General features: G+C 53.3%; 3 protein-coding genes across 4 annotated transcripts; 1 reads left to right on the top strand and 2 right to left on the bottom strand.

The window, feature by feature from the left end:
• The first annotated feature begins 1,564 nt into the window (after positions 1 to 1,564).
• On the top strand, positions 1,565 to 5,159 carry lag1_8 (Sphingosine N-acyltransferase lag1). The gene is made up of 4 exons (XM_007816632.2): positions 1,565 to 3,047; positions 3,249 to 3,562; positions 3,641 to 3,928; positions 3,988 to 5,159. Exons 1-4 carry the CDS (start codon positions 2,834 to 2,836, stop codon positions 4,588 to 4,590), a joined length of 1,419 nt encoding a protein of 472 aa, XP_007814823.2. The 5' UTR covers positions 1,565 to 2,833; the 3' UTR covers positions 4,591 to 5,159.
• J3458_020892 (uncharacterized protein) lies at positions 4,948 to 7,435 on the bottom strand. Of its 2 annotated transcripts, XM_066122297.1 has the most exons (2): positions 7,124 to 7,435; positions 4,948 to 6,983 (listed from the first exon to the last, which is right to left on the bottom strand). In XM_066122297.1, exons 1-2 carry the CDS (start codon positions 7,241 to 7,243, stop codon positions 5,217 to 5,219), a joined length of 1,887 nt encoding a protein of 628 aa, XP_065972926.1. In that variant the 5' UTR covers positions 7,244 to 7,435; the 3' UTR covers positions 4,948 to 5,216. The 2 variants fall into 2 exon arrangements, with proteins under 2 accessions (XP_065972926.1, XP_065972927.1); XM_066122298.1 differs by having other exon boundaries at positions 4,948 to 7,435.
• Positions 7,436 to 8,441: 1,006 nt separating this feature from the next.
• Positions 8,442 to 11,737, bottom strand: J3458_020893 (uncharacterized protein; the record flags this gene model as incomplete). Its single annotated transcript, XM_066122299.1, has 2 exons — positions 8,442 to 11,422; positions 11,485 to 11,737. The coding sequence occupies 2 exons, from the start codon at positions 11,735 to 11,737 to the stop codon at positions 8,442 to 8,444; spliced, it is 3,234 nt and encodes a 1,077-aa protein (XP_065972928.1).
• Positions 11,738 to 13,003: the final 1,266 nt, after the last annotated feature.

Genomic DNA, 13,003 nt, shown 5'->3' on the forward strand with positions numbered 1-13,003 from the left:
AATGTTTTGTCGAGGCTCAGCAACTCCTAGTTTGTCCCATCTCTGAGTCTACCGGACAGGGGCAAAAAGGAATACATAACCAAAGCTGTACTCTATCGACACGGCGCTGCCCGGGCAGCCATATTCCGGGTGATGGTCGGTTACAGAACTCTGTCCATGGACAAGATTATATGCCGTTTTTGCACTTGGAATTCAAGAATAAGCGAGATGTTCAGGGCCGTTTTATTGAAAATGGCGGTGATGTGCGCTTGTCAGGCGATTAGGGCAAAGACAGCTCATGCTCTGACGTCTCTCGCCCGGAAGCTTTTAAAAAGCTACACTGTGCTCATAACCGTTTCTTGCCTCGTGATCACAGTCTCTCACCAGACTGGAAAGGTGGCTGTTAGCTCCACCTTGTGAAACCAAATATAACGCAGCATTAGCCGCTTTCTCATTCGCTTGCTTTAGCACCTGATCCTTCAAAAAAAAAAATTAATTTTTTTTGACTTTATTCCAATTCAATATGCACTGGCGTCTTTACAGAATTGCCCGCCATCTCCCACGACAACATTTGTCGGGCCTTTGAGAATAGTTGGTGGCACGGCTTGGCAGGCGTAGGTCTTTGCTATTGAGCGTGATGCGCAATAGTCGCTAGCCTCATGCGCAGAGTTCGAGTAGAGAGCAGAGGAGAATACCAAGGCGTGAATGAATTTGACAGACCCAGTGCCCGCATATGGCTGGATACACTAGTACATGATGCGTTGTGACCTGTCGGTCAACGGGCCGCAGTCCATGTGCCGAGTTGATTCGACCAGAGGCCACGGCTCATTGGAGAGCGCAGACTGACCATTGACCGTGACAGCGGGCGGCGCATATGGCCTTTGTGCTGCAAGGAAGGGTACCCAAGTATGTACTCCTTATCAAGGTGGGAGAGAAGATGGAATGGTTGTGGTACCACACCGGTAGACATCAATTGCCAATGTGAAACGCTTGTGGATGAATGGCGGGACAAACATGTCCAGATAGATCAACGACAGGATTAACCAGTTGACGTAGTGGGGCTTAGTCTGTTTCCATGTTCGCAGATGGCAATCAGGCAGGCTTGGCCAATGATGAAAGTGTCCATCACAAACGGTCACGACGGCGTCGGGGAAGGCTGCATGCACAGTTGCGCTCAATTCATATGATGCCTTCACCGCCTTTGGATGTGACAACACGTACTTCGTGTTCTCTTCAAGTTGCTGGGGTGGCGGCGCGCATCTTGCCTCGTCCACTTTTAAACATCCCTGCGTGCATGCTCTCTGGCGCGTGGCCTGCAAAGAGGATGCCGCCGGGGGACATGTTGGCGATACAGCAGATAAATACTATTTTATCATGAGGCGGCTGTCTCCGTCTCCAGATTCTGCGGTGCATGACAAGTGCTGCATGGTTTATGCTTGCCGGCGGCACTGTACTCGCAGCCGAGGGTACTCGCCCAACCACCAATACGACCAATGGGCAACTAGAGACGTTCTGACTGCTTTTCATGTTGCCTACTTGTCATGCCATCTTTCTAGTTGTTGGTATATTTTGTAATTGCAAAAAAGTCTATGAATGCCATCAGTATCTCAAGAGAAGCAAGAAGACCAAGCCAATAAAATTTATCATAAATGGGGTTGTCGGCCTGATTTGAACGAAGGTGATGTGCATTCAATTTTTGGGTTAAAGTCTAGGATAAATACCTAGGTATCCAGCGACGACGGAGAAATAAGTCAGTACATGCGTGGCCGCCTTCTTATCGCTTTGGTAGAAGCACTATTAGTAGTTCCCAGTACATTAATTCGTAGCGTTTTCGGCAAAGAGACACGTAGAAAAACCTGGGCACCCAACAAGCGTTCTCTGGAGTACTTGGTGTCCAGTGGACTCTGCACAAAGGGATGATACTTGACATGTGTCCAAGTACTTGCCCACTTCCATCCTCCACTCCAACTCCCATGTTCCCCCTTCTCCTCCCATCAGCCTCTTCATCTGCCTGATGCTCGTCTACCTGGAATTCGGCCACAGCCATTTCACCCATCTCGTTTCTCGTTGCCCTCACAAAGCTTATCTTGTATTCTACAGCCCAATCTTGCCCTGATTTGTAGCCTACATACGCCGTTCCCGTGCTTCACGAAAGTCTGCCCCCTCCATTCCGGCAACCCTGTCTGACGTCTTGCCTGAGATTGGACGCCGCTTCACGCCATTGTCGTCGGTTGCCGTTGCGCCATCGCCGTACCTGTTCGACCGGTTCGTGTCAACTGGCGTGTGCTGGCGTCACAAACCGTCAACTGGTCGGTACGTGGAAGCAGTTGACATTGTGCAGCTCTCGGTTGGCCGCTAAAAACTGAGACACCACCAGACACAAGCTGCTGTTCAACTCCGCTCAAAGCAGCCACCAAAAACTGGAACCAGGCGTCCGTCTTGCAACCCCCCCTTGCTGCCCTGGCCCGCCTTTAATCTGGGTCAAGGTCGACCAAAGACCTTTTCCTGTGCCTGTCACTGGATCTCAACCTAATCCAACGCCCACAAGTCGTAGCGGAGCGATCCACAACCACCATATCTGAACGCCTTGGCCCCCCGGCCTCTTCCTTCGCTTTACCGCAATCCAGCCGCTCGTTGTTCTTTTTCTCTGCCCGAGACGTTTCCAGCCATTGGCGAGGCCACATAGAGAGGGAGGTCTTGAGATTTTGGCTTGCGCGACGAGACTGAAGCATCGACTCGACATAGTTCTCGAGTAGCGAAAGCCCGTCACCACGTCATTTGTCGATTCTTGCCGCTCTCCCCGCCCGACTTCGCTCCTCTTGTCGTGTCTCGCCCCTCGCTGCCCTCTCCCACAATGGGCGACTACGACCGCACTCAATCGCTAGACGCTGGCGTCGCAGATGGGCCATCAAAATCCCAATTCAGACCCGGGCCTTCTCTCCCTGGATCCAAGGGTCCGTTGTACATGCAGAGCTCTGACGGCAAGCATGTGCTTGTGCGAAGAATGCGGCGAAAGGAGGATGGCTCATGGAAACATTTTGCCCGGTGGTTTGTTGAGAACCAGATCAGTACGTCTACTCTGCCCTCAATCGGAATTGCCAGGAACCCTACAAATTGCGAGGCTAAAAGAAATTCCTCCCAATGCCTTGTTGGCCTCGATTGCATTTGTGGAGGGTTGGTCGTCAAATTCTCATCATTGGATTGATTGAATTCAATTTTTTTTGATGCTTTCAACCCCTCACCATACTTTCACTGACGTATTCTCTTAGGCCTCTCCTTCAACCTCCTCGCACTCCTATTCCTCTGCCACAATTTCATTCCGAAAGCTCGAGCGCACACCCACAAGTATTTCCAGCTCGCCTACTACAATGCCAAAACCGGCCAGTATGGTAGTGGTTTCGACGACACTTATTTCATTACTTTCTGCATTGTCCTCTTTACACTCCTGCGAGCTGGCTTCATGGAGTACATTTTGGCCCCGTTTGCCAGAATGCAAGGCGTGACCAAGAAGAAGGACCAGATTCGGTTTACAGAACAGGCCTGGTTGCTTGTTTATTACAGCGTGTTTTGGACCATGGGTGTGGTGAGTTTTCCGCCTCGGACATGCAGTATTACCCGCCAGTACGCTTCGAAATGCTAATGCCAGCTATTTGCTGTATAGTATATCTACTGCAAGTCGCCGTATTACCTCAATCTGCGTGAAATGTGGACCGATTGGCCGAACCGAGAAATGCACGGTCTGATGAAGGGATATGTTTTGGCGCAGTGGGCTTTTTGGCTGCAGCAAATTATCGTCATCAATATTGAGGAGCGTCGCAAGGATCACTGGCAAATGTTTAGCCACCACATTATTACCACGGCCCTCATCTCCTCCTGTTACTTCTACCATCATACTCGTGTTGGCAATGTCATTTTGGTCATCATGGATGTGGTGGACCTGTTCCTGCCGGTATGTTGCTCGTCCATTGACGTGGCATGTCACTTCCAAACTCTACTGACAAGATGTAGGCTGCCAAGTGTCTCAAGTATGCGGGCTACACAACTCTTTGCGACGTCATGTTTGGCGTCTTCATGCTCTCATGGCTTGTGGCCCGCCACTTTGTCTATGTCATGGTTTGTTGGTCAGTCTACGCCCATGCTCCCGAGATAATGCCCACGGGCTGTTTCCGCGGCAGCAATGACAACCTCATTGGACCTGAGGACCCGCCTGCCGGTCTTTCGTGGCTCATTGAGCCATTCCTCAGCTCTACCGGACGAGTTTGCTTCAATGAAACCGTCAAGTGGTCATTCCTGACGCCCTTGCTCGCTCTGCAGGGCATTACCATCTTCTGGTTCACCATGATTGTTCGCGTAGCCATGAAGGTGCTTCGTGGTGACGGAGCAGAAGACTCTCGGAGTGACGACGAGGCTGTCGAAGATGAGGATGAATACGTCTATGAAGAGGCAGAGCCTCTCGAGGAGGAAGTCGACGCCGATGAAATTGATCTTCGAAGCTGGGAACGAAGAACTGGCGTTAGGCGACAAGCCAGCAGCTCCGGTGTCAGCCTCCCGGGGCATAGCGATCGTAAGGAACTACTGGGACGTATTGGTTGCGAGAAGCAGGTTGATTAAGGAGTTAGGGACAGCGGAGTTCAAGGCGTTGGGACTTGCTTACTGCTCGCACCCATTTCTCCCGGACTCCAATGATACGTTGCGGCTCAATCGGCCCCTTGCATTCAAGTGTTGGGCATGGTTCTATTTTTATGATCTTGCTTTGTCTTGTTGGGTTAAGTGATGACGCCGGCCCGGACTTGGAACGGGAACGGGGAACCGGACATTGCCATAGTTGGTTGTTGTTTTCGTTTCTAAAGGCTTGGAATGGGATATACATCGTGCGCAGTGAATGTGCAGATGCAAGATGACGCATGAGAGCGGGAACTCCTAGACTTTGCATTAGCTGAAACAGCTCATTATGAATCATGAGTAGGGGCCAGGCCGTGATGTGAAGGTGAAGTGAAGATGATGTATGATCAAGGATGCTTCAGATGTTGAAAACGACATCAAGCGGAGAAGAAGCCTGATTTGGTCTCAACCGAGCCGAGGGTTGATTCACAAGGAAGAAATTGCCAAAGCCAATCAATCAGTGGAAACTTTATATCCAAGAATGCAATGCAATCCGCTCATATATACATACATGGCTTTCGAAACACGGCCATTTCAATCCAACCTCGACGGGGCCTCTTTTCCCTGAAACAAGGTCATTTCCCTTGCAGAATCTTGACCGCCATGTCCCTCAGCTTGAATTTCTGAATCTTGCCGCTCGCCGTCTTGGGGTAGTCGTCGACCCAAAACACGTGTTTCGGCACCAAATGGCCGGACAGCCGGGTCCTCACCCACTCCCTCACGACCTCCTTTTTCAGAACCTTGTCTCCCTCGCCGCCGCGGCCGTGCTGGCCGTCCCCTTTCCATCCGCGATGGGGCACGATGAAGGCGGCCACGCTCTCGCCCAGCCTCTCGTCGGGCACACCCACGACGCTCGCCTCCATGACGCCGTCGAGCTGGAACAGGCAATTCTCCACCTCGAGCGGGTGGATGTTCTCGCCGCCGCGGATAATGAGGTCCTTGATGCGGCCGGTGATGGTGACGAAGCCCTGCTCGTCCATCTGGGCCTCGTCGCCCGAGTACACCCAGGTGGTCTCGCCGGGGGACCCGTCGAGGTTGGGCTCGGCGACGCGGACGTCGGCGGTGCGGGCGTCGTCGCCAAAGTAGCCCTTCATGACGAGGTAGCCGGCGGCGGCGAGCTCGCCGGGGGTGTTGAGGGGCGCGAGGCGGGCGCGGTCGCGGGGGTCGACGATCTTGACGGCGGTGTGGGGCATCGGGGTGCCGACCGTGGCGCAGCGGCGGTCGGCGGGGTCGGCGGGCGACGTCATGCAGCTGACGGGCGACGTCTCGGTCATGCCGTAGCAGATGACGAGGTCGCGCAGCCCGAGGCGGCGGCGGACCGTCTTCATGAGGGCCTCGGGCACCGAGGAGCCGGCGACGATGCCCTTGCGCAGGCGGGCGGGCGCGCGGGCCACGCCGCCGGCGTCGAGCGCCTCGAGCACCGCGACGAGCATGGTGCTCACGCCGTGGAGGCCCGTGGCGTCGTGGTCCGCGCACATGCGCAGCGTGGCGACGGGGTCGAAGGCCGGGCTGGGGAACAGGATGGCGGCGCCCGTCGTCGCCGTCGCCATGTACCCCAGGATGGAGCCGAAGCAGTGGAACAGCGGGGGCGGCACGGCGACGCGGTCGGCGGGCTCGAGGCCCATCCGGTGCGCGATCAGGATGCCGTTGTTGAGGATGGACCGGTGGCTGAGCATGGCCGCCTTGGGCGCCGACGTGGTGCCCGACGTGAACTGGATGTTGACGGTGTCGGTGGCGTCCAGCGGCGCCGAGGGGACGACGCCGCGGTCGGAGCCGTCGAGGAGCGCGCGGTACGGCGTCAGCGCGCGGCACTCGTCGAGCTTGAAGCGCACGCCTCGGTGCGACACGCGGTTGTCCACGACGATGACGCGCCTGAGGCTGGGCACGCCCTCGCTCTGGGGCGCGGGCGCGCGCAGGTCGCCCGCGATGCTGGCCAGGAGCTCCTCGTTGCTGCGGCCCCGGCCGGGCTTGTACGCCAGGTCGGTGACGGCGCCCATGATGAGCACCTCGGCCGCGAGGTGCTTGAGCGCGGCCTCCACCTGGGCCGCGTTGAAGGACGGGTTGAGCGGCACCAGGACCGCGCCCAGCTTGAAGCAGGCGTACGTCAGGGCGGCAAACTCGGGCGTGTTGCCCTGCGATATGGCCACGCGGTCGCCCTTCTTGACGCCCAGGCTCGCGAGCGACGAGGCCAGCCGGTTGGAGAGCAGGTCCAGCATGTAGTACGTGAGGGTTGTCTCGAAGGCCGTCGGCGTGGGGGACCGCGTGATGACGGCGGGACGGTCGCCGTGGCGGGAGACGACCCGCGCAAAGTGCTCCGGGATCGTGCCCGTGTACAGCGGCGGCTGTGACGAAATGTTAGCCATTGTGAGACGAGATGACCCGGCGGTTGACAGCAAGGAGGCCCCGCGGCTCATCAGCTCGTCGTGCCACTCGCGAGAAGCCATCACCGCCAACGCCCGAAAAGCAAAGCACAAACACCCACCTCACTCGGCCCAGCCCGGTAGCTCAATCCCTCCGTCGACATTGCCCGCCGCGCCCCGGCAGCGCTCCAGGCCCTCCCGCTCACCCGCCGTCCTCCCGCGACGCGCAGCAGCGTCCTCATCCTGCGGGCCCTATCCCGTGTCCAGCTGTGGGACGGTATACCCAAGCCGGGTCGCGTGTCAACGAAGCCCACCCCGAGCCCGCGATGACGTAGTATACACACTCGGCAAGCTCAATTGGCGCGTCCCGGCCCTCGACTAAACGCAAAGGAAAAGCGACAATTCGAGAAAAGAGTGCGCTCTGCGAGCGGAACACGCGCAACAGTGAGGTGTTGAAAAGAAGAGAAGCTGTAAAGGCGGAGAAAGCGGGTGTCTCATCCCCTCACGCAGCCTGCGCCGCCGTCCAGTCCGTTGCCCGGGGTTCGTCACCCTCGGCCCAGGAGGCAGGACGATTTCCCCGCATTTTTTCCTCGCTCCAACGGCCGCTTACCCCACACCGCGCTAGGAAGGAATCGTCAAGTGGCTTGTTGCTTAATAGGCAATTTCGTGAGAAGCTCGTGTCCAGCACGGATTTGGGTTTCAAAGGCTCTTTTTTGTCTGTTGCGAAAAAAGTGTTTCAAGTCATATGTATGAATGTCCACGACAACTATCCGCGCGCGAAATCGAGTATATTTGGAAACCTGGTAAAGCTACGAACTCACTTGCGGATAACTCATTTGGGTGTGGTAATGAGCATGACTTATCTGTCGACTTGTAAGATTCTGATAGTCACTGTGATATTGCCGGACAAACAGTGACTCTGCAGTTAAAGGAGAACATGTGTACTTGGCAGATAGCCGAATATCAACGTGCCGGCACTTATAACCACCCCCTTCTTCCTCATTATTAATCTCTTTACTCTTGACAGTGCGTTCGGTTTCAACCAACCATATGTAATATTAAAATTACAAGTGTCCATACAAATCTCAGCCCCTTTCCCACGGATCCATACTCGTTCCAGCCTTGGGTACGGGCAGAAGTACCCATAGCCTGTGGTGAGCCAAAGGGACACACTTTTCAGCTGGATATCGAGATGTTGGGCCAAGGGCTGCTAGTATTCATGAACCAAAAGGGCACGTGTAATTTGGATACTAGGGATACTTCTCACCAACTGCCTTTGCTGGATAGTCTGCTCGAGAAAAGACTTGAACGTTCTGCTCCACCAATCGAGTTTCACCGCGACTCAACCGTCTGAGCTGGTAGCTGTCGCGACACATGTCCGTGAGGAAGGGCGGTTCTTTGCGCGACTCATTGTATTCAATCTTACTATCTTCTTGATTATCACCGCAACGGCAGTTCCAATGTTCGCCAGGACCTGGCTTCTGCGCCGTGTTCCAAAAGTAGTCGTACCACAGCCTCATGACCATTGCTCGAGGCAATGTCCAGCGGCGTCCTTGAATCATAGTCCGACATGCCGACATGATTTACGTCCGCTCCATTATTAATGAGTAGCTGGACTATTGCCTCATGACCAGCCTCGGAGGCCGCTGCAAGTGGCGTGCTACGGTTAGTAACCGTATTCACATCCGCCCCGTTATCGATGAGTAGCCGGGCTATTGCCTCGTGACCAGCCTTGGAGGCCGCTATCAGTGGTGAGCTACGGTTAGTAACCGTATTCACATCCGCCCCGTTATCGATGAGTAGCCGGGCCGTTGCCTCATGACCAGCCTTGGAGGCCGCTATCAGTGGCGTGGATTTGTCGGCTTCCGCATTCACATCCGCCCCTTTATCGACGAGTAGCTCGACTATTCTCTCTTGGCCGTTCGACAGAGCACTAATAAGCGCCGACCTGCAGTAGTAGCATGGAGGATCTATGCGCGCTCCCTTGCTCAGCAACAGCCTAACCAGGGACTCATGGCCATTCTCGGAGGCTACCACAAGTGGCGAGGACCCGCAAGGCTCGATAATCAGGCTCCAAAAATTTATATCTGCCCCCTCGGTGATCAATAGGCTGGCTATTGCATCATGGCCCTTCTGCACTGCTCTCAGAAGCGCAGGACCCCCACAATCTAGATCTATTCCGCTTTCAATAAGAAGCCTAACCATATGGATATGGCCATTCTCGGCGGCTACTACGAGTGGATTGGGTCCACCGGTCAATCCATCATCCATCGCGTCGTTCACTATCGCGCCGTTCTCAATGAGAAGGCTTGCCACTTCCTCATGGCCATGTTTCGAGGCAATTGTCAGTGCTGTTTGATCTATGAAATCTTCATCCTCAAAGATTTCACCGACGTATGCGCCATTCTCGATGAGAAGCCCTGCAAATACCTCATCATTTTCAGCTGCGGCATACATGAGTGGGTGTACATCTGTCTCCTGAATCTTGTTGCCGTAACTGAATTCGTTCAAATCGGCGCCGGCTTTGATGAGAATCGACACCACTGCCCAATGGCAATTGGATTCTGCTCTTAAAAGCGGTGTTAGTCCCTCCTGGTCACGTTCATTGACATCTGCTTGTGCGAGGAGAAGCAGCTTAACGAGACCAGCTCTACCCTCCTCGGCGGCCCATGAGAGCGGTGTGCAAGTGAAGTAAAGTCCCATATCTTTTATAGAGTTCAGGCCCTTTGTGATGTCGACTCCATCGTAGATGGTCGAAGGTAAATTGAACAGAGCAGCCACGGCATCTTTGTTACCGTTAGCCAAAGCGGCAAACAGCGGGTAGTCGTGTCTTTCGCCCCGTATATGGATATTCGGATGCTTTCGAACCCTCGTGCGGATGAGATTTGGGAATCCCTGGTCTGAAAGTATATAGAGAAGATCCGCGTCTGGGGTAAGGCGGCTTTTCCAATTTGCCCGAAACGCATATCCAAGACTTACCCATTCAGCAGTGGGAAATTCTTCTAGAAATTCATCCTGCCGGATGGACTCCGCGGCGTTTTCAGCATGGTAGAGGACATGCTGAGTTGCATAACGCATTAATGGAAGCGTGTCTTGAAGGTCATAATCATCAAGCAAAGCAGGAAAGATTGAGGAATCGATGGCGTGCTGGATGTATATAGAGCAATATTTTTTCAGTTTTTCATGCCCATTGTCCTTCCAATTGAATGGAAGACTAGGCCACAATTTCCGAAGACCGTCGTATTTGAGAAGGAAATCTCTCACTGATTCGTGTATGAACTGCACAGTTGGTGGCGTGGATTGCACAACCTGAGCGAGACCCTTTGTGGAACTGAGCACATATTTCTCTGCCCGGTTACTGGTATATTCTTTTGCGAACATTGGGTCCTTGAAATGCCAGCAGCCGTGATAGAATTCTTCCAGTTCTAGTGGTCGTTGAGCCAGAAGAATCCACAGAATAGACAGTACTAAATCATCCACATTATCATTATCACGCATTATGTACTCGAATAGCTCGCTTAATTCGGATGGTAATTCCGATAGGCGGCTTTTGAAGGTTGGCCGGCCGTTTCTTTCTTCCTCGTTCAGTATGTCCACAACAAGAACAACCCATAGGAACACACCTGCAGATTTATCAAGAATTTGAGAAACCAATTCTTCGCGTAAGTCAGTGTCTTCAATCTGCAATTCGCTTCGAACATAGTTCGCTATGTCTTGGGCATGACCGGATTGATGCTCAAGTCTCAGCTCTAGACCCCCCCGTATGTTGATATAAGGATAGTTGCGGCTGGAGAAACAAATTCGAAGCGGAATACCTTTCTGTGTTGCATGCTCCGCTAGTTCCTCGAAGTACCGAACCATATCCATGAATTGCAATTCATGGCACTCATCCAGAGCATCGATGAAGCCGATGAAGGCGCGGTTTCCCAGCTTTGACACTGCGTCCCGGAAAAGATCCTTCAGAATCCCTAAAGGGTAGCTGTCCAGACTCAGGACCCCTTCAAGTTCTCGACTGCCAAGTCCTATGTGCAGGTCGTCAAAATGCTCCAGGAGTTGGACAAGCAGCGACCGATACATTCCCAAGACTGACTTTTCCAGTGTCTCGCCTCTGGCGTTGAAGAAGAAGGAAGCAACTATCACCTTTCGGTCACGACAAGCCTGCTGATATTTCCTTTGTGTCTGCAACCACGCGAACTTGATTAACGTTGATTTGCCAGCACCTGGCTCACCACGAACCCATATCAAGCCTGGGTGTTTCGACAACAATGCCGCGTCAAGCCATTCCTGATAGATGGGGTCGTTCAAAAACCATTGACAGGTCTGGGCATGATTTTCTTTGATTGTATGTTCGCGAAAAGACATTCGTTTGAACCTGAGAGATGCCAGTTCTACTTGTTGGCGCTCGCGAGGTATATGTTGAGCTATACAGAAGATGTGAGAAACGCTGACCGCCAGCTGCGTCAAAGTTTTCGGAATAACTTACGAGGACGAGAAATATTTGTAGCCTTGGACTGGAATTCAGTCTTTGGTACCATCTCCAGAAATCCTTTTGCATAGGCGGCGGCAGCGGCAGCGGCATGGTTCTGCCATTCCTTGATTCTATGTGAATCAGAGTAGTCGCAGATTCCTCGAATTACGAGGCAATCCATAACGTCCATTACACCAGCGGCTTCCATGTCAAAACATATGACGTCTAGATCTTTTGCGATTTCATCCCTCTTTCTACCGTGTTTCATGGCCTGGTTCCCGGAAGCGATCCCTCCATAATGGATTACCATGTTTGTCTTTCGATGTCCTCTTATCACGAGTCTCGCAGAGTCACATCTATCACAACTAGCCTCTGAACTTATATGTTCATAATCTGCCCGAAAGAGACGATCTTCCAAATTCGGAGGACGGAACTGGCTGTTTTTTTTGTTTGCCAATTTCTCTTGCAGTATAGACGAGAATCGACTGTCATTGGGTTCAAGTTCGTACAGCGCCGAGACAGTCGATAAGATAGCTCCAAGGGTACGTTGTGGAGTTCTGGGCTCCTGTCCTCCTGCTGTCGTTTTCACTTCATCGTACTGCATTATCCTGACTCCGACAACAACATCGCCCAACCGCACGTCGGCTTTGCTCGGCACTCCGCCGCCGATTCCTACCACCAAGCACATACGGATAGATGGGAACGATCTGTTCATGTTCGCCGCAGCAACTGCCGCTTCAATTGTCCCCATTTTTTTGATTGGAAGGCAGGCCATAACGACATTGTGATGCAATATGCTCCCCAGTATGTAAAAGTTGGTGCCACCGTCAATTGGCAAGTGATGATGAATTTGGTCGAGCATCATCTTACTGGCCGCCAGTTCAAGAGGCAATGCGCAAACCCATCCAACTGTGTAACACTCGCGTGACAGCATGGAGGAGTCGGCCTGCGCCATGTTTACTAAGCCACTTGGGTAAGGATGAAGTGTCTTTTGCCGTGTAGTGATGGAGCTGACCGCGATGGTTTAGAACTTGTTGTGAGAAAGAAAATGAAAAGGGCGGAGAGCGGGATGGTTTGGAGGTTTCCTATAAATCTGAAATTTGACTTTAGCATTCACTACTCCTCACGAGGAAGGAACCAGAAAGTTGGGCTCGCACGATTTGCCGCCACAAACGACAACACTGCACCACAACGAGCTTCCTCCGCGTACATGTAGCACGACAGACGGTGGCTTCAGTGAAGCTCCGTGTTGTGCTGTGATGGGCTGGGCTGACCGCGGAGTCGCTTCTGAGCCTCCCCAGCCAGCAGCGTCTCGCATAGGACCGTTCTCGGCACGCTGTGGTGAAAGGTCTCTGCATCATTGATCCATGTCCTAGGACTTGAGGGCTCGCGTCACACCATGTGTGAGCACTAATTTGCGGGAAGCGCATTCCTTGACGCGGGGTGCTGGCAATATCAGGTTCCCAGTCCTGCAGCCTGCTGTGCGCAAGTCGCATGGTGTGAAGTGACCATCGACATGATATGTGAGCATCAC

The sequence above is a fragment of the Metarhizium acridum genome, assembly GCF_019434415.1.
Source record: "Metarhizium acridum strain ARSEF 324 chromosome Unknown scaffold_574, whole genome shotgun sequence".
NCBI lineage: Eukaryota > Fungi > Ascomycota > Sordariomycetes > Hypocreales > Clavicipitaceae > Metarhizium > Metarhizium acridum.

What these genes read in the sequence shown, in the direction of transcription:
- lag1_8 (XM_007816632.2), top strand. Translation starts at nt 2,834, where the DNA reads ATGGGCGACTACGACCGCACTCAATCGCTAGACGCTGGCGTCGCAGAT. An exon ending in GTTTGTTGAGAACCAGATCA is followed by an intron (nt 3,048 to 3,248) that starts GTACGTCTACTC and finishes GTATTCTCTTAG; the next exon opens with GCCTCTCCTTCAACCTCCTC. An exon ending in TGTTTTGGACCATGGGTGTG is followed by an intron (nt 3,563 to 3,640) that starts GTGAGTTTTCCG and finishes TTTGCTGTATAG; the next exon opens with TATATCTACTGCAAGTCGCC.
- J3458_020892 (XM_066122297.1), bottom strand. Translation starts at nt 7,243, where the DNA reads ATGAGGACGCTGCTGCGCGTCGCGGGAGGACGGCGGGTGAGCGGGAGG. An exon ending in ACCGGGCTGGGCCGAGTGAG is followed by an intron (nt 6,984 to 7,123) that starts GTGGGTGTTTGT and finishes ATTTCGTCACAG; the next exon opens with CCGCCGCTGTACACGGGCAC.